This window comes from Phaethon aethereus, assembly GCF_964289735.1.
Source record: "Phaethon aethereus genome assembly, chromosome: 3".
Lineage (NCBI taxonomy): Eukaryota > Metazoa > Chordata > Aves > Phaethontiformes > Phaethontidae > Phaethon > Phaethon aethereus.
Genome location: NC_138576.1, coordinates 61,838,242 through 61,859,524, shown reverse-complemented (window position 1 = coordinate 61,859,524; position 21,283 = coordinate 61,838,242). Strand labels below are relative to the sequence as shown.

The 21,283-nt window shown below is 38.0% G+C and overlaps 1 protein-coding gene across 2 annotated transcripts in view; it reads left to right on the top strand.

The window, feature by feature from the left end:
* The window catches only part of PTPRK (protein tyrosine phosphatase receptor type K), a gene marked incomplete at its 3' end in the record, with an annotated part of 414,479 nt that overhangs the window by 373,222 nt on the left and 19,974 nt on the right, over positions 1 to 21,283 (top strand). The window contains exons 14-18 of one of the 2 annotated variants that reach the window (XM_081997618.1): positions 5,215 to 5,353; positions 12,127 to 12,287; positions 14,399 to 14,434; positions 18,654 to 18,838; positions 20,614 to 20,701. In XM_081997618.1, coding sequence (XP_081853744.1) covers positions 5,215 to 5,353; positions 12,127 to 12,287; positions 14,399 to 14,434; positions 18,654 to 18,838; positions 20,614 to 20,701 — 609 coding nt within the window. The remainder of the gene's footprint in view (positions 1 to 5,214; positions 5,354 to 12,126; positions 12,288 to 14,398; positions 14,435 to 18,653; positions 18,839 to 20,613; positions 20,702 to 21,283) is intronic. The other variant, XM_081997619.1, reaches the window with a different exon arrangement.

Genomic DNA, 21,283 nt, shown 5'->3' with positions numbered 1-21,283 from the left:
CAGAAATTAACATTCAAAGAAAATGCAGGGTAGTAAAATAGCAGCTTTAATCATGCATAAAACAGAGTTTCTTCCGTCCTTCACACAAAGGAAACCCAGCATAAGACGCTGTGCATGTTAAGAGAGTCAAATGGTATGGTGAGAAGGTTAAGTATAAAATCTTGTTCAAAACCTCTGATTTAAAAGCTGTCTTTTAGAAGGCTGGCTGTTCTCTGAGTGATACCATATAAGCAGCCCTGCAAAATCCTACCAGAATATTCTGCTTGAATAATTTTGTTTGGATGAGCAGGTAGAATATCGTTAGCTTGATTCCAACACCATCTCCTCAGGAAGGTATAGGTGAATAGATTTTGTGCTGTCTCTCATAAATTCTCTGACAAGTTTGCAAGGCTGTGTGTAAATTCTGACCCACAGATGGAAGGAGAAGACAGGAAAGTAGTAAGTGCTGTGACAAGATTTCTTACGCCACAGTATACTTTAAGAATTAAATATGAATATTATGCGTACACTCAATTTTAGAAGCGGATGTTGGAATTGTTTGTGTATTTGATTAAAAACGAGATTACAGAATTTAGAGGAATTAAGTGCATCAGGAAATTATGAGAATAAGATGGACTCTACCTCACCAACTGTTTAGAATTTCATTGTCCCTGCAAGAGTTAGCAATCTTAGTCTAATTTAGTGCTGTTCACGGTTGAACTTCATGCTATTGATCATGGAATTCAACTGATTGAATAGTGTTCTTAAATATCTATGAAAACAAGGAAAATTACTTTTTATATGGTGACTGTTATTGGCAATGTGTAGAGCCAGAGTCAGAATCACTGGATCGAGTTATTTTATGAACTTCGTAAATGGGAGTGTGGAATATGATTGCTGTTACTGTTCATTAGTTCAAAAGGAAGGCGAGTGGATAAGTTGCTAAATCCAGGGTTCTCCTCCCAATCTAGCTGCCAATCTGTGTAGGCAGCTATTCTTACGGCGGGGGGGAAATGTAGTTAACTGTTTCAGATCATAAATACTTCTTGCAAATTTTATGCAACATGACTTTGCACTGATTGAAAACTGCAGAATTATCTCTTCCTAGACTTACAGGGTCAAATTGTGAAAAATGTAGTAATATGCAAGGATATTGTAAAAAATAACACTCAGCTGAAGGTCTATTAGAGTAAGGCTGGCCAAAGGAATGAATAGCCAATAGAGAGTCCATTTTCATATGATCATCATTCTGTTAGTACGCAAGGTTCTTTTATAAATGAATAAACTGCCTTTTAATACAGTCTGCTATTCAAGATATAAGAAAGGATTGCAGGACTAAATTGCTAAAAAGGAATGTTAGGAATTAGTAAAGCATGTGTTTCTATGACTTAAATAATTTTAGATCATTTTTACCTTGCTTAGAAATACACAGTAACTAACTCCAATTATCAAAATAATTCAATTTTTAACTCATGTATCTCTCCAATTTAGAGAGAAGGATGTTGTGGGGGACTGTGTCAAAGGCTTACATAAGTCCAGATAGATGACATCAGTAGCTCTTCCCTTGTCCGCTGATAGAGTCACTCCATCGTAGAAAGCCACTAGGTTGGTTAGGCAAGATTTGCCCTTGGTGAAGCCTTCGTTAGTTGGGTTGCTTTGTTTGGCAAAACCAGCAGTTCAGCCTATAGGAAGAGCCACTTCAGAGAAAGAAAAATCCTGACAGTCTTGTAGTCTAGAGGATAGAGCGAGCAAATTCTAGAGTAAGCAGAATTTCTCTTGCTGCTGTAGTCCTTGTGCAGTCAGCAACCAGGAGTTTAACACATAGGCACAAGGTTTCTCTGGTTTTGTCCTTTGGCTGTGTAGGTATAAGCTCACACATGCTTATTACAATACACTTTGAAAAATCCAAATTAAAATGCAAGTAATATGAAATACTTTCATATTCATAAGTTTCATTAAATGATTCTGTGCTGCATTGAATGGCTTGACTTCCTCAAAATAATATACTTTATTGCATACAATGCACATACACATAAATAATAGATTACAGTGTGATTTATATCTGTAATTGCTTTCATATAGTCCCCAAATGTAACATTTAGTCTAGATTATGCATATATTATCTGTTGCTGGAAACATGCATATAATAATCCTGGCTTCATTTAAGTCAAAAGGAGTTTCTCAGCTGATACTGAGGAGAGACGTAGCGTTTTGCCCATAGATTTTAAAACTGTGGATATAGTAGGCTCAACCACTGGTTATACACTTGCTTAGTCTATGACTATTCAATATAATTTTTCTCCACTAATTTAGGACTCTGTGGTACATTTCTAGCGGGCGCCAGCTTTATCTCATAAGCAGCATTAAAGTTCATGGAATGACTTACTGTCTCTTACTTCAAACCCCTTAGTATAAGGAAACCAGAATAAATGGGCATGCCGTTGATAACCTCCTGGCTTTCCACTGTTGTTCTAAAAACTTGGACAGAGCACTGCATTTTGAACAGTTACTGATGATCCAAACTCAATCATTTCTTACAGAATGTATAATAAAACACCAGTGCCAAAGTTAGGTGAATAAGTAAACTCCCTCAGTAACCTTTCCTTCAGATTTTCCAAGAGGTGTATAGTTGTTTCCCTAAGGTAATTTTTCTGAATGAAATTGTGAGTGGCCAAGCAATAATTTTAAACATGACTCTGAGAAGTCATTATATTACACTTGCTCCATCAAGCAATAAGGGTCCTATCTTTCTCCAGGTAAGTGTGAGACAGGTCTCTCATTCTTCCCCCTCTACTCTCTCATCTCTCACTAATACTCTTGTGAAAATACCATCCTGATCAAGGCTCAAAGCCTGCACTTTTGGATGTATTTTTGAGCCTCCAACTTTTGAAGTGCATCTTCAGGTCACATCCAATCGTTGTGGTTCATATTTTGAAATCGCTTAGACCTGGCCTGAAATACCCGTCCACACAACTAAATCTCTTGTTCGAGCCTTAGTGATTTTGCAGCTTGAGTAATTTTTACCTTTACTAGGTCAGAGCTACCCAGCTGTGCTTACGTTGTACTCATGGTGATTGCAAACACAGCGACTATTCCACTCCTGCATGGTCCTCTCTCTACCCTTCCCAAGTCCTTGCTGTTTCTCGGTACCCCAAACAGCAAACATGAGGGTTTTTTTCCTGTTGGCATAGAAAGCCATTTATTTTTAGCTTTGATTGGCCTTTTGACTCTAATGATTGGCCTTTTGGCTCTACTGCTTATCAAATGTTCATTCGTGTTTGTCATATCCAGACCAGCTAATAGTAGGCCGGGAGGGGATTGAGAATCTCGAACGCCGCCTTCTTCCAGGTCCACCTCAAAAGTCATCCCCACCATTTCCTCTCTTAGACAGCATCATACGTGTGTCGACATTAATTCTAGCTTCTGTGTGAATATGTGTTGTGTGTATGCAGCTACACAAACACACACCACTTACCTGATCCTGACTCGTACCCCTAGACACCTCAACAACACACATAATACAAACAATATACATAGTATTTAATCCATGCAGGTTGTGTATGCAAGTGTGCATGCAGGCACGTACTTACACAAAGGAGGAAACACTTAGTATTTCTCAGCAGGTAGAGTTCAAGCTGTAGGGGAGAGAGATTATTATGGTGATGAAGTCTTATGATGATGATTAAATTTTATGATTAAAGCACTGCCAGATCTCTCACTGTCTGCCTAGCTCTCTCACGGGTGTCTGGAAAAGAGCACATTCCTAACTCAGAAGGTTGTTCTGAGGGTAAGTTGTTAGTAAGTATCTCAGATACTGCTGAGAGAGGGTACAGAATCAAGTAATAAAGGGTGATTTTTAATGACAGCGTGATCCTTCCCTCGAAAGATAATATGGGTTCCTGCACATGGAACTCCAAGAGAAGTGGTCTGGGTAATGTGGTTAAAACCAGAAAGCATTAGATACCAATTGTACCTGGTGCTGACTGCACTGGCTTTCTGAAAGGCCGTGGAACAGATTTTCAGGGGAGCGGTAAGTCTCTCGTTTTTCGTTCTGCTTCTTTTGGTGGTCAGTTGAGAAGCATCCCAGTTTCAGAGTAAAGGACATTTTCTGTGTAATGACATAGGCATGATGATACCAACAGCTTATAACTACTCCACGTGCAGCCACTGTGAGGAGGGAGAGGTTAGGTGGCATCGGCTGCACGCGGGGTGGAGGGAGGGAGGGAGAGGAAGGGTCAGAGAGAAAGGAGGCAAGCACACGTACCCGTCCATGCCAGTGAGCAGGGGAGGGGCAAAGTGCTAAGCCACAGGCTTAGAAAGTACGAACTGGAGAACTGAAGAGCCGTTTCCTAATTTTACAAGCAGACACCTCATGGGATTTTACCCCTGGCTGAAACCTATTTATATTTTTTTAACATTTTTTGCCAGGCTGAAAAACCCCACATTTCTGATCCTTTGTACACCAGGCTGTGATGCGAAGAGGTGCAGACTGAATGGCTGCCATATATATTCATATATATTCTGGTTTTCCTCTCTGCTGTAACCTGTGGCCTCATCCCACTCAGCTGTGTTACGGAGTGGTTTCATCTGTGCGTAGAACAGCGAATTTTTTTTTTTTTCCCAGGGCCTATAAAAGGAAAAAAAACTACTGCTCACTTTAGGCTTGGCTAAAATTCCCAGTAGAACGCAGATCTCGGGCCAGGTGCTGTGAAGTGAATTAATATACAAAGGTGGACTGAAACTGGGGGAAGGAGAGAAGGACTAGAGTTTAGGGTGCCGGCTGTGGCTTGGAAAAGAGAGTTTCATTTGCTGTTTGTGAGTTATGTGATCTCACTAGTCCATGTTAAATATTCCATATTTAATGTCTGAAAAAATAACTGCAAAGAAGTAATGGTGATTTAGTTGATAGATTGTCTCTTTAAAAACATACTTCTGCTTTGTAATGCCGTAACTCATTTGAAAATCCAGATACATATGCATTTCCTCTGTACACGTGAAATTACATATATGTATGTACCTGTATACACCCATATATAGTCATATACTTGATGTTGCAAATGTGTACGGCATATAGATTGAAACTTATAGTGTGTCTAAGTATCTATTTACATATGTGCGGATCTATATTTTGGCTACTGTATTAACACACATACATGTTTCGAAATGATCACCAATGATGATTTTCATGTCCCTAGTGCTTACACGTTTAAGCAACTTCTTTTCTGATTCGTTTAGCAGCAGCAACAGAAGAACCTGAGGTGATTCCAGATCCAGCTAAACAAACAGATCGAGTGGTGAAAATAGCAGGAATAAGTGCTGGAATTCTGGTATTCATCCTGCTTCTCCTTGTTGTCATATTGATTGTCAAAAAAAGGTAAGGAAATTATCTGTGCTGATCCCTCTTTTTTTTTTTTCTTTCTTCTATTTCAAACAACAATAACTAAATGGGTAGTTTTTACAGGTCAGGAAGAAAAGAAAGTAAAGTTTCAGGACCAGTAGCTCACATCAGCTTTTGGATCAGTTTTGTGTTTCCTCATGTTTTCGCTGTGATTGTTACGATGGATTTAAAGAGACAATTACTTTATATGTGGGATTCAACAGCTGTACAGTTTCTCATACTTACTTATTTCCAAGTAGTTTTAAATTGCAGTTAATGTACAGAATATTAAAATGGGTGAAATTGAAATTCATGGAGCCTTTTTTTTTTTTTAAGGAAAAAAAAAAGTAACTTACTGCACTTTTCATGTTGTAATCACCTAATGAATTTGATTTTCTATATGCAGCTCTAATGAGTTACTTGTATCTGTATGTTATCCTACTTGCAAAATAATGTAATTTTGTACTTCTATTTATGCTCTTATAAACCTGGAGTTTTTTCTTAGAAGTCATACCACATCACTGTAAAATTATCTAGCGAGCCCTTAGTGTATGAAATCGTTTAGAAGTGTAATAATTTAAATGAATTTTAATTTTTTCGTGCTTTCTAAGACAGTAAACAATATCGCCATCTTCTGGCGCTGTACAATGCTAACTCTGCATCCAAACACTCCTACCTATAGTAAATTGTGTTACCCTGTTGCTCGGTCAATTTTTAAAAGTCTTGACTTGCCAGTGGTTGCAACTCTTTTAACCTGGCATAAAAGTTCATAATATGGCTCTGTAAATTCGTAGTTATAGCATCGAAACCAAATCCTCTCTTTCTGTGGACCCCCTCCCTGGCGGGTCCCGTTCGCAGGGCACAAGCTAATTTCTCTTGGGTAGAACGAGACCGTTGTCTTCCAGTGGTGTGTGTATTGCGTTCCCTTGCTTTTCGCAGAAGTCTTAATGAAAAGTGTATTTGTAAATGTTGTGAATGTTCCTCTGAAATACAGCTTACTATTATTTTTAAAGATTAAGGAAAAAAAATAAAATTGTACCTAAGATTATTCTCTATGTTATAATTACTGGTTTGCATTAGATTTTTTTAATTTATTGCCTCTTTACAATTATCCCTGGAGATATATAACTTGGAGAAGAAACGTCTGCATTAGAAACATTAGGTATGCTTATAGTGTTCTGTGTTAGTTAGCTACATATGTGATTTTTCCCAAAAAGTGCTTTTACTTTTCTCTGTCGTTTACCTCTGTGGTTGAGAATTAACACATATGCAAAAGGTCCAACTCATCATATGCAAAAAAAAGACATAGAGTCAGCCAATTTTCTTTATTTACACAACTTTTGAAAATGAAAAAAAAAAAGTTGTTCTCAACTTTCAGGAAGAAATTTCTATTTTATAGCTTTATTGCAAGGTATATGCTTGGGAGTATCACCTTCTCAGTGCGAGTTGCAGTGGTCCCCTTATATTTAATGGAAGACTCTGTGTGTGTGCGTGTGTGTGTGTGAGAGAGACTGTTTACCACTATATAATGTCAGTCACTTCCAGATGTGATTGACTAGTTTTGCAGGTAACCAAAAAAAGCTTAAAATTCTATGTGTTCATTTTTCCTATCCTTTTTACCTCTTGCATTCAGAGTCCTTTTAGACTCTTACTGTATTACTTTCACTGTTGAACTGTTTGATGAAAGTAAGTTAATTATGTCTGTGGAATGATATTTTAAAATTTCCCCTTTTCCCCCCTTCCCTTCTCTGAACCTGTGAAGGCAGTACCCTCTTAGGAATGATACTTGATCATCATTCTAAAGCACATATCGTTTCTAAACTCCTGTACTATTTTGTTTTCAAAATAGATGAGAAATTAACCTGTTTAATGAACCTTTAATGTCTGACAATTTTTCATCATGGTAGTTTAATTGGTTGTCTATCGCGTATGCTATAGGTGTGCCATTCCCCCTCCTTAGGGAAAGTGGGCAGGTTATTTTTTTAATACCAGCTTCAGTCAAGGTCTCTCACAAAAAGCATAGAAAACCTCTGTATACCTGAGTTAATTCAGTCCATCTAGTGAATCAGAGCAATTCATATAATGAAGCCAGGAACGGCTGTAAAAAAGCTGACACATTCACACGTACATAAACACACTTCACTTAGTCATGGCGGGTCTGCAAACAGATCCTTTTGAATCATCTTCTGTAGTGTACATATTCAGTGATCCATTATGTAGTATCCCTTTTGGTACCTGAATTGACCACAGTTTATTACACGGAAAAGTCAATTAAAAAATGGTTTCTGCATTTTCATTGGTTTATTTAGTCATATGCACAGTCACCGCTATCTCAATCTGATTAAATGCAGCATTACATTTTATTGAAAAACAGAGTACTAAGCAGTTTTGTTCATGAGCTTGAGATGTTTTAGGCTTTGCCTGATCATTTTGTACAAATTGGTTTGAAGTTTTCCCGAATGAAGCTCTTAACAGCTCTTACAGAGTTTTACTGGAGTAATCAAACCAGCTAAGAAAAGGGATACTGCATCTTTAACAAGCAATGCCATTTTTATTTTCTAAGTCATTGTTGGACTATCTCCAAATGTCCTTCATTTCCTTCCATTTGTTTACCTTCCATATTTTTAACGCTTAGCATGACTACATCAGCATTTCCAATTGTAAAGATTTTAAAATAGAAGACGTATGTTTGCATTCAAGAAATGTGTGGTATATATGTCAGTACACACATATCTGTTGTAAACATGTGTTCTTTAAAATGTGTGTACTCATATAGCTACATATAGTATGCATACAAACATATATGTATACATCTGTGTACCGATAAAGATGTTAAAATGAATGACATGAAATTTGTTATCTGATTAAATGTATTTATTAGTGCAATCTTTAGTTTTTGTAACTGAAAAGTAAAAAGCATATTTACTGCACGAGATTTGTACACAGCTGTTCATTTGTCATTACATCTAGGTGGTAATCATTATATTATGCTGAACTGCATGTTGAAAATACACAACCCATTTAATTTTCAAATTTTTTGGCAATAAATGAAAACTCAGCATGTAATTTTCTCAAGTGGTCTTTCTATAAACCAAATCATTTTTATATGCTAGTGTATTTTTTTTAATTGCATGGCAAAGTAAGGCTAGTTTGTGCATGAGCAAGTTGAAATGCTAACCAAAGAAACATGAATTTTTCAATTTTTTTTTAATCGCACATTTCTCTGCTTTATTGAATGTGACAGAGTCACGCTTTTCATTCACCATTGCTTCTCTTTTTCCACTGTCTGTGATTTGCTTGCCAGGAGGAGCTACTATTCTTACTCCTACTATCTGTAAGTAGAATACGGGTGACTTACTATTTTACATGTTTTAAAGATGCAGTATCCCTTTTTAAAAAAGAAAAACAGTCCCTATAATTCTCCTAAAGTTTTATTGTATTCTTTCTGTATTCTCAGGCTTGAAAAATTGCTTGTATCATTATTCTTGTTGTTCTTACCCTGTTTTTTTTTTAAAGGGATATTGTATTTCTAACTGTGTATTGAGACTTTTGCTTTTTGCTACAGTTTTTCCCATAACTATCATTTTGGTTTATTGTAATCATAATTTAATTTGCATTATGATTCACAGCGACACATCACACTAAGGGAAAAGCCTCTTTCCCCATTTCCTAGCTAGAGAACTGTGCTTGTAAATCACAAATTGTTCTTTCTTAGCGTATCCATTCAGGACGGACCCTGTGCACCACTTTTCCTACACAGAGTGTCCGTGCCCTACCAATGGCACAGCAACACGTCTGCCGCTGTGGTGCCAACCTTCGGGGTTTTTTACAGAAATATTTTTTGAGAAGCGGTCTGCATCTGTTGCTTGTGAGATGCTTTGCATACACATTTTAAAGTGTGGATTTTACTTTATGACACTGGTTTGCATAAAGGTTTGCTTCGCTGAAGCAAAATTAACTTTTTCTAGACGTGTTGACCAAGTGAGTTTTTGTGAGGGCTGCAGCAGCTTTGTCTGTGACTGAGCAAAGCAGTTACACACATTCTTAATTTTAAATAAATGCATAAAGGCCTTGACTTCGCAGGGTATCTAAGAACGCGCTCAAGTGCTTTGATGAACTGGTAACGATGCTCTTCCGCATTTTTAAGCAGATTAGTTGACTTCTTTAAACAAACTTAAAAATGAAAAAAAAGCTAAGCTGGCTTAGCTAACTGCCATTCTCCGGTTTATTGTGACAAATGATCATTTCATTTCCGTGTTAAATAACAATTGCTTCAGCTCGATGTAATTAACCGCACAGTTTCATCCTATGATGGAGCACTTTCCCCCTCCAGCTCCCACTGAAACACCCACCTGCGCAGGTTCACCCGACCAGATCCTTTAGCAGATAATAACAATCATTTACACTTTCTGTCAGCCTCAAGTACTGTAACCTAACGATTTGCTTAACTCTCCTGAAGCATAGATTGCATGTGCCTTTAGCTGAGTGAGGAAGGCAAAAAGGGAAAGGAAAAAGAAGTCAAACCCCGAGGGAGCCAGGAGCTGTTGAACAATAAAGCTGTCCTCCCATTTCCCAGCAGCTCTGGGTTACGGTGCTACAGCACAATAGGCCTTTTTAGGAGTCGAAGCAGAGCCTAAGAATTAGAAAGTAGCTACTGTAATAAGCTAATAACTTGAAAGCCTTAATAGCTGTTGATTTATTTAGCGTAGCTAGTGAGTTTTGTTACAAAGTGATGCTTCAAAGAAGGGCTTAATATAGCCAAGAGATGAGACGTAATAGCCTTTTTGTTCCATTTCTGAGGTGGCGTTAGAAAAAGGCGATCTTCAGTGTTAGACACTATCTGAAAGGCTTTGAAACTTTAAAAAGCAGTCTGAACTAGAAATGCCAGTTTTGTGTAAGCTTTGATCATATTGGAAACCAGTTTATAAAGCTCAAGCAGTTTCACTTCTGGAAGTTCTGTTGGTATTCATTTGTTCAACTAAAGTATCATTTAAACCGCTTTTCTTAAGTAAATAGGAATTTGTGGAGTAAATATATAAAGTAAAGCATTTTGGGGGGATGTCCAACTGTCACTGGTTTTTTAGTTTTCACTGAACAGCTGATACACACAGAACCGTCATGTACACCACAAGGCTGTGTGAGTAGCATTTTTCCAACTAGTCCGTTTGTAAACCGGCAAAAGAAAAGGAGCAGGGGGGGACGATGACCACACAAAATAAGGAGATGAGTCTGATGGGTGAAAGAATCTTTGTTATTCTCAGGAGTTCTTTGTCCATCTATATCCTGCATTGTGGCCTCTTATTGTGAGCCAAGACTATTAACTTAAGAAACAATCCTCTAACATTTTCTTAAATATGCAAAAACATTAAGTGCTTCCTACCGGAGAGAGTGGTGCAGGTCCTTTCTGGTGCTTGTTCCCAGGACTTAAGAAGTAAATGGATGGATAATTTACAGGAATATTCTTTTTGTCTACTGTTAGAGTGTGGCACAGAATATTAAAAGTTATCGGAGAATAGAAGAAGAGCAAGCAGTCCTTTTAGTCAGAGAAATATAAGATAAACACTGTCTAAACAGTTAACCCGATATTTGATGATATTTTATGTAGAAAAACCTTGTGAAGCTAATCTGTGTTTTAAACACACATTTTCAAGAACCCAGTTTTTTCAGTGGTGAGTCTGTCTTTCCCATGTGGTATCAAATTTATCCAAATAAGCAAGCTGACTACCTATTATGATGCAGTCGTGGCTTTAGATGAAAACAAGGAGAAAAGTCTGAGATTTGCAAACAGTCAAATGTATGTCACAGGTTCCTGCAGACCCAAGGTGCACTTCATGCTGCTCCGTATATTTTCTACTACTTGAGATGTATGCGTTAAGAGTAGTAGGCTTTAAGTAATAATTAAAATATATTGTCTGCTTCCATCTGACCTCTGGAGACAGTGAAAATCACTTGCAGTTCTTCATTGAAAGGAAAGCACTGAGAGGTATTTCTGAAGTGTGCATTTTAACGGCATGGGCTGTTAATTTGGGGGGTTAGTTGTACAGATTAGGTTGCTGAGAGTTTAACTGTGATATGTTCAGAGTATAAGACTGTTAAGGTCAAAATTTAAGATGTTCCCTAATTCCATGAAGGATGCGGGGCAGGGAGGTGGGGGTGTTTGTTTTTTAAAGAATTATAGTTCTTTAAAACTTTATAGTCAGGAACAAAGTGTGGTATCGTGTTTTGTCGGGTACTGAATGGGAGGAACAACTTTTAACATAAATAGTAATATGAATCCATATCGAATAATTATGTTTCTTTTGTTATTTCATAGGGGTTTTGACTAATAAAGTAATTTAGAAGGTTAAATGATTTCTTCCTAACAAGGCAAGCAAGGGGAATGAATTATCCATTTATAAAATCAAAACACAGATTTAAATGGAGATGGTTGATAAAACTGCATGCACAGATGCTTCTTATTTATCATTTCAGTTAAAATGTAATTATATTCTCTAATTTGTTTATATTAGTGTAATTACTCTGCAGGAAAAAAAAAAATTACCAGGGTACAGAAGTATACTTCCATTACAGCATTTGTGTGTACAGAAAACACATGATCATGCCTCTTTCATAGCAGAGTGCATAATTTTATCAATTTCTCTCTGGAAAAGGTGTACACAGGAAAATCAGCCAAACTTTTCAGTCACACAGGACTATAGATAATTATTACTGTAGACCTCAATGTTCATCAAATATTAAGGTGGTTTGGGTTTTTTTTTTTGGCTGGGCAGCAAACTTGCGAAGAAGCGCAAGGATGCCATGGGGACCACTCGCCAGGAGATGACACACATGGTGAATGCGATGGATAGGAGTTACGCTGACCAGAGCACCCTGCATGCAGAGGATCCCCTTTCAATCACGTTTATGGACTCCCATAACTTCAGCCCCAGATGTAAGTACGACAGCGGTAGGTAATCTGGAGCATAGGTGAATACAGAAACGCAGAAAACAATTCTGCTTTTTAAGGAAAATCGTTGTAGGCTCCAGGTTTTCTAGGAACACTGGCAAACCCGAAGGTTGAATAGGGATGTTTGTATGTTACCCTTATTGGTATGTGTCTAATTTTTTTAATATTTACGTGTACTTTCAGTATGCATTGATACTTGTTCTAGGGGAAATACTACATTTCTAGAATACCTCAATTAAAATAAGAAACTCAGTTTTCCCTCATGAGTATATTTAATACCATCATGTTAAATATTACTGCATAACACCTTGTCTGTAATGAATAATACTATGAGGTCCAAATTAATTTCTTTCCTTTGGCAGTGAGTATGTTATAACAGAAGGAAACGCTGACAATTTTCATTGCTGATTGTGAAGTTTAGGAACAAGCTTGTTAATATATCTGCAAATTTGCTCTGTATTTGTATTCCTTTTTTGTAGACTTGCCAACTGTCTCGTTTTGACTAAGTTTGGCAGCTTGGGTTTCTGACTGTTAAGTGTCTGGGTTATAGCTACCACTGTCCAGCACGCTGCACTGTGCCTTGCACGAAAGCAAGATACTCCACTGGCAGACTCTGAATATCTCAAAACTAGTGTATAAGTTACTGAAGGGACACAACTCCGCTGGCAGAAACCTGACCTTCTCACAGCCACATGGACTTGTGGCTTGGCTTTAAACAGATTTGAGCAGCATGAGCTGCTTCTGAATTGCCGTCTTTTGGGAATGGCACTTCATCTCCTTTCTCCTGCCTCCCTTACTGCTTACCATGCTTCAGCAAAATACATCCCTGAAGGCTGTTAAGTTCTTTCCTGACTCTTACAAGGGAAATGGATTTTGGAGGAGGGTTTATTGCTCAGTTTATTGAAGCTTTCCAAACTGCAGAGTGCTAACTTTTTAAGTGTCTCATAACAAATTATAAATGGGAGTTTAGCATCAGCCTGTGAGGTTTTATGCAGTTTTGGCTGGAACTGTTTGAAAATTCTCTGAAGTTTGATGTCTTACAGGCATTGAAATTTGTGGAGGCAGATTTGCAAAGACAGTTTGATTTGGACTAAGTTGTGGATCCCAGGCAAAGTATCCATCAGGAACCTACATGGCTATTAGTGAGCTGGGGCTGCCAGGCACATGAGCAGCCTTCCAGATGGACTGATGTGAAGCCAAGAGCCCATGAGTCCCTGCCACCACAGCTGTCCTGGTTGGTTGGCAAAGTTTGGCATCACTGTTTTCCAGCATCCTAGGTATTGGAGGATTCAATTCTACTGGCCATCGTCTGTTCTGGGGCAAAGAACCTTCCAAGCTTCTGGGGTTTCCTGCTAGGCAACAAACTCTTAGGCAGATTGCTTGAGAACTGGAGCTCAATTTTATCACAGAGATGTGATGTTTTAATTTTTTGTTCCAGATTGGAACAAAACCCAGTTGTGGATTCTGCCATTTCTGTCTGAAACAGCACATTTGTCTCTGCATGGTTCTAGTTGTTCTAACGAATGATAAAATTCTATTAATTCTGTTCAAACGTCTATGTCTCTGTATCTGTGATTTTCCTATACTCATTAAGAGCTATATCTTTGGTATTGCACATAAAAAAAGCTATTAACTGTAAATATGCTTATAATTTTTTTTTTTTTAAATTACCTGGAAGACTTTAAAGAAATGCCATTTTACTTTGAGATAAGCTATTCAAGTACTACATGAGAGGATGGGTTTAAAAGGAAAGGAGTTGGGTCTATGAAAGTGAACCTTTACTGTGAAGCAAAAGAATAATAATGAAGGAGGAGCCTTTTCAAAAACTAAATTGCATGTAATGTCTTCTTTATTTCATTTCAGTAAGAATCTCTTTGCCTTTTTTGTTACATTTCTGAAGTCCAAAATCACTGTCTTTCGTTCCTCTTTTATTTAGGATGCTTTCTGGAACTGTGTATTCATTCTGGTTTTTTGTTGTAACAAAATTAATGGGGTTCAGTTATCATTTGGTTATACTCTGAAGTATACTGTTTTTATTCATAAAAATACACAAATTAAGGGTTATGTATTTCTTCATGAGCTTTGTTTTCCTGCAGTGCCCAATGATCCACTTGTGCCGACAGCTGTGTTAGGTGAGGACCTAGTCCTTCATTATCCATTCCTGCATGAGTTTCATCTCCTTGCATGGTTGAACGTTGAAACAACTTGTTTTATGTTAAAGATAGCTATGCTGTTGTCAGAAATTACTTTATACTCAGTTTATCAGTTCAGAATTAAGCTGACTTTTAGAATAAAAATTATTTTATGTTCTCATTAAGTAATTCCTAGTCTACTAGTAAGTCCTTACTCTTCAGTGCTAACTGAAGAATAAATGGGGAAATAGGTAGATGGAAAATATTAAAACTTTTCTCTCCAAGAGTATTCAAACTGAGTTCCAATGAAATGGCATGTGACACTAGAACTCTCTTAAGAGAGACGAAAAAATAAAATTCAGATCCATATTAGCATTATTTGACACCCAAAGCTCAGTTCTCTATGTAAATAATAAGAATGAAAAGAAAAATAGAAAAGGGAAAAAATTCTGAAATATCCAAAAACAAGCACAACTTTGTAGGTTCTCTGTAGATATTCCTGTATACCTATATTAATTACATGTTTCAATTGACCTTAACTAGTAAGTTTTTCAACTTTGTACTTACTTTAAAAAGGACAGATGTTGGGAGTGGCCAGGCTGCTTACTTCTATGTCACATCTAACACTGAATGCATGTTTTAGAGGTTGGGTTTTTTTTAAAATACGAAGATAAAAGTATAAATTATACCTGAGTTCTTGATTTGATAAATGCAATGTGCAGTATTGAGTTTCAGTCAGTTGCTGAGGTTATTTTATGATGAAAGACAAATATCAGGAAATGGACAGGAGTATAAACTGAGGTTGAAGATTATTTTCCTAGAAGTAAAGCTTAAAGGGACCTGGAGGCAATTTAATCCCTCCTCTGTTTTGAGATGGGACATTACGCATATAATACAGATGCTTTCTGGCAACTGATTGTCTATTGTGTTTTAAAAATTTGTAGTGAAGAGTATTTTACTCTTGCAGTGGCATGCTCCAGTGCCTTGTTCCTCCTAAATAAAAACAAAATTCAGATCCATATTAGTATTATTTGGGACCCAAAGCTCAATTTTCTATTTGACTATTACTTACTACTAACTGGGTGTTACTACCGAGTGTTATTACTGCTCACTCCTAGTTTTTCCTAACTGTACTAATCTAGACTACATCCTCATTGCTGTAAATGGAACCATTTCCTTTCGAGAGACTCACAGAAAATATGGAGAACTGACACACTCCTGTCCTTTCAAAACAGTCATTAGCCGTTGAAAGGCTCACATGTCCTCAATTGTCTCTCTTCTAGTTCTTTCACTTGTCATCTTGCAGGTGATGTTTTCTAAACTTTTTATCATTCTTTTCCTCTGAACACTTTCCAACTCATAGGTCGAATTTTTTAATTGTGGTGCCCCAAATCAGGTACAGTTCTTAGAAGAAGTCTCAATGCTGAGCTGAGTGGAATAGGTACCCCCATGACCTACTTGTAGTGTTCCTCCTGCCTGAACTGTATTTTGTCCTTTTTATTGCGCTCGTGTTGCTGACTTGTATTGAGTTACCTGCTAAAATCCCAGTTATCATTACCCACTCCATTACTCCATTTTGTAGTTGTATATTTGACTTCCTTTTCCTACAAACAGTATGTTGCATTCACTGTTTAATTCACCTTGTTGATTTTTGCATTGTCTCGCAAATAATCAAGATAACTTTGAAATCTCAACCTGTACTTGTGAAGTGCTTGTGGTGCCTTACTGCTCAGTGCCCTCTGCCCATGCTCTCAGGGTATTTTCTATCCCATTACGCAAGTTGTAGGTAAAAATACTGATAGAAAGTATACCCAGGAGGAGCCTTTGCAGATCTTCATGTAAAGTGTCCTCTGAGACTGACAGCAAATCACTGTTTGTGAGTAGTCTTTGATCTTTGTCAAGCTGAGTATACTCACTGTGTGGGGGATTTATCAAGTCATATTCTGCCCCTTTCCTTTTGATAATGTCACAAATGCCATTCTCTTGACTACAGTAGTGTCTTAGCAAATTTGTAACCATCAGAGCAGTTAGGTGCTAGAGCCTTCCACTTTGGGCCCAAGGAAACCTAACCAGGTGGTTTAAGAAGTTTATGAGGAGTGGTGAAATAGCACCGTTGCCTGAAAGAGCAAAGGGTTGGACTCAGTAATTCTGAATACTTACCAAAATTAGATCAATGGACTTAGAGAAAATTAGTCTTTTCCTGAAATTCTTCTAAGATCATCTTGTATCTTTTAGCTTTATTTCAGACACCTACAAGCTACATAGATACTATCTGGTGATACTTGTCAAGCTATTCCTAATAGCTCATTTAGGCTATGAGCATATTCCAAAGGTCAATGTGTTGCCACTGCATCGTGGCAGACACAGATATGGGCAGCTGTGAACAGCAAGGTCAAGAAATTAATTGAAGAACATTTTAATAGTTACTGTCTGCATTTCCATCTACTGGTAATGGTGTTTTGGGCATGATAGTGTCCTGCTATAAGCAAAGCAATGCTAGTTGAAATAGAGGCAATATTTTCCATGGTGTGCACTGAAATAGCAAGAGAAGTAGACAAGTTTTTGGGCATACTATGTAGAAGGGATTGAGTACCCGTAAAGTCGTTCCTTTGGAACTAGATCGTTTAGCCTACTCCATCCCCAGATAGCCCTTGCTTGGCCCAGCATCAAAAACCAGTTTTCTTCTGGTTTTTTTAGAGATGAGCAAAATTTTATGGGCTCTAAATTGTAGAACGTCTTATTTGATATGAAGCTCTTATTACTTTGTAGCTATACTAGTTTTCTTTTTCTTCATGTATAGATTATTAATGCTGCTCTTCATTCTGTGTACATTAGCACTAAGTTAGTATGACAATTTTGCTTTTCTCAAGTCCCTATCATTGCATTGATGGCATAATAATGTAGCCCTTATATTTTTAAAACGGCTTTCATTGTTACCTATTGTGAAGCTTTAACAACTTTTAATGTCATTTTCTTTTAGTAATTTTCTAATATAGTCCTGAAATAAATTTCTTATGTTCTGTTCACTCGTTTTTTGCTGCTTCAATGGGTTAAAGTGCCTATTACTGGTAAGTATACTGCAAGGAATGGGGAGAACTGCAAATCCTGAGGTGGTTTGAAATGTGTATTATTTAATAGGGGTAACACTACAATAAAAACTGACTGCTGCATGTCACTCACATTATTAGGCAGTTTAGTGAGGCATAAATGTACTGAAATTAGCAACTTGTGTGACAGTTCAAAGAATTGGATTTCTTACTGGGAGATCTGATTTCAGAAGGCATTAACGGGGTTTGCATTTTGGTGGAATTGTAGAAAATCCAGCCCTTGTGGTGTTCAGTTTTTTCCTAGAGCGTTTTACTTCCTAATCTGGATCTTTTGCAAGGAAAATGGTAAAATGATTTCAAAGAAGTGTAGGAGGGGTCAGCCACCGACTTCTCATTTTGTTAGCTACTTTCCCAAGAGGTTTCAATTAGAATTTTTCTTCCTCTCTAAATTAATTTGAACTGTTGATTGCTAATTTAAAAAAATGTAGAAGGGATTGACTAAATGTGATCACTTTATGCAGCTCTGACATTTGGTTTTGAGAAGGAGAATTGGTGTAACGTAGGGCGTTAGAGGAGACTTCTTTGTTTGCACAGAGCAAAGACTGTGGCTGAAATCAGCACACTCAACAGTTTCATTTCTCTACTAAAAGACCGGAGTTAAAATGACCACTCTGAAGTGCTGATTTATCTTCTCAAATCGAGGTAGTGTTCTCATGTTGTAGCATAATTGCTTCTCTTTTTTACTGGGATCTCAATTTACTGGTTGTACTTTAGACAAATGATGTGCTGATACCACTACAGAGTCAGAAATTCTAATTTATTGTTTAAGGTGTAGTATTGCTGTTGATACATATTAGCCATTTAAAAAGTTACTTTGGGTGATAGAGGCTGGAGTTCCCAAGTACATTAATGTCATAAAGTTTTGTAGCTTCAAATAAAATGCCCTTCAGACATCTTTATTGCGGGATGAAGGATTGCAAACTTTTCTATGTGTTTGCAGTTAAATTCCTTTATGTAGTTCACAGTATTTATGTGCAGGGTAGTAAGTGCTTTGCATTCTCAGAAATTAGACATGTTTTTGAAGGAAGAGGTTGAAAGTAGATGTTGATACGTGTAGCAGCAGGTGTTACTGCTCCGCAGGTACCTAATGCATTGATTTCTTGTGCACACAGATGAAAATCACAGTGCGACAGCAGAGTCCAGCCGGCTCCTGGATGTCCCTCGTTACCTCTGCGAAGGCACAGAATCCCCATACCAGACTGGGCAGCTGCACCCTGCCATCAGGGTGGCTGATCTCCTGCAGCATATTAACCTAATGAAGACCTCTGACAGCTATGGATTTAAAGAGGAATACGAGGTGAGATCATCAGTGGTGGGTTTTTGCTAGGAAAAATCCCTTTGAAAGGGGCAGCCTTTAGTTTGCATTGCATTGCAAAAGGCTGCAACCAAATGTCATGGGTTTAAGTGAAAAACACATAAAGATAAGCAGGCGTAAAGATTCCTATATATGTAACCCAAAAGTGAAATAGTGAATGGAGTCCAATGGTTTGAGCCTTTACAAGTACCTGAAAAAAAACCTCTGTGTGTTTTTAGGGTATAAGAAGACATGCCCTGCTGAATCTTATCGACATATTGTAAGAAATTGCCACCCTTTTGTTGCTGCTTTTTTGTTGAAATGCTGTAATTAGTTATGTGAGCTTTCTGAGCCATCTTCAGCACACATCTCCTGGATTAGGTTAAAGTAAAGATTTAACCTGGCTGGTTTTGCAAGAAGCACTGAGTGGAAGCACTCTCATGATTTATTATAGCATCTCAGTAGGGCAGTACTGGGACTAAACTCCAGCTGAGAAGCAGTAAAGGTGTGTCAAGGGTTAGTAACGTCTTGAAGTTCTAATTAGACCTGCCTGAGCATGTCTACTTACAACTTTAATGCTAAAATGGAAGCAAAAAATTCCCAACACTGGAGGTAGGAAGTGAGTACAGATTCACTTCACTTCTGTCTCTGAATCTGTTGCGATTCTTAGGGATGAGAATATCAGGCAGGACACACAGTAAAGATGGGAATGGTACTGCCAAGGTCGCTTGCAATACAGCTAGGTTTAAAATGAGTTTTCTCTGAGTAAGTCATCTCTTCTGACCCAGTTTTCAACCTTCTCTCCTTTCTGCAGCTGTCTCTACTGTAACATAAGATCTGGAATAAATAAATGTGTGGTTTTTAAAAGAATATTCTCTTTTCCTCTCTTTTACTTAAATACGCTTCGTTATGCTCTGCCTAACTTCAGGACTAAGACCAAGTGTCAACCACTGTTGGGGGGGAGGGTGGTCGCTGATGCCAAATCAGGTGTTTTCCCACTTGCTACTTCTTCTATTACTGTACAGGACATCTTTGCCCTGGCTTGGGCTTCTGAGTGTGCATTAAAGTTTTGTTTCCATGGCTACTGTGTACTTTCTGGAGGTAACTTACCCAGATCAGAGTAAGAGAACATCTGGAAGGAAAGAGTAGCATAGACCTGCAACAGCTGTAAAGTATCTACAGGCAATGAAGAAAAAGCTGAGGAGGAATAAAAGCTGCTTCTATCACTACTAAGAGATCAAACTCTTAAGCGTTCAAAAATGTAGAATAATTTTGCTAATGGCTAGAAGGAGGGATATGAGGAAAAACGACACGAACAATAAACATTGGCAGAGGAGGCGTCCTGATGGCTCTGTAGGAAGAAAAACCACTTTACTAAGCAATAGGAAGAAAGCAATGTAATGCTGTAGTAAAAAGGCTATCTGTTATGGTGCCTTGTAAGAAGAGTGATCGGTCTCCCTGTGCTTTCTCAGCTTACTGTTGTTCCTCCATAGCAAGGATGTCTGAGCAAATTTAGCCTTCCAGCGATTCCAGGATTTGAAATCCCTCTGGAGTCCCTCAGTGACTTGCCCATTGACCCACAGCAGTCAGAGGGAGAGCCCCCCTTCTTCTCTAGATACATTTCTGTACCATGGTACTGCCTGGGCATACTGCCTGGGTGACCAGAGCAGACGAGCAAAGCTGAGCTTACTTAATGGTAGGGCAGTTCTTTTAAACTGTTATATTTGGAGATAAATTAATGGTCAGAATGTTTTCTTTCGGAACATTTTTATTTATAGAGTTTCTTTGAGGGGCAGTCAGCTTCTTGGGATGTCGCTAAGAAGGATCAAAACAGAACAAAGAACCGCTATGGAAACATTATAGCATGTGAGTATCGGTGTGCTTGGTTTGAGCCGTAGCCGTAGTCATGTGTTACTCGTGCCGTGTTCTCTCTTTCTTTACAAGCCTCCGGTGGCACAGCTGCTTAATACCCAAGCGGAGAAGGAGGACAGTGCCTTTTCCAGCCTTTTTTTTTTTCTTGTCCTTCACAGTTCAACATTCTTCCTTTTGTAACTCAGGCTGTATTTCACATGCACATCTCTACTGTGCAAGCTGTGGCAAGCGTATAACAGTGAGAAGCTAGCACTCATTTGGATGTTAATTCTGTTAATTTACAATTTGTTACTGTTCTACAAATGCAATTGAACACACGGCAATGGAGCTACCGGAGAAGACCCTGAACTGGTAGAGTGACCTCTTCATCAAATCCCAAGTGCATTGCTAACCCTTATGTTGTGACTTCCTGATTTTTTTTTTTAATGTCTCAGTATGAACTTAAGCAGGCTGGGGTTAGAAGCAAGGAAACAGTAATGAGGATTTTTGGTTTTCTAGATTTCCGTCAGTGGAGCTGATGTTGAAAGGGACTTTGAGCAAGTAACTTGGTTTCTTTGTGTCTTTTTAACCACGTGT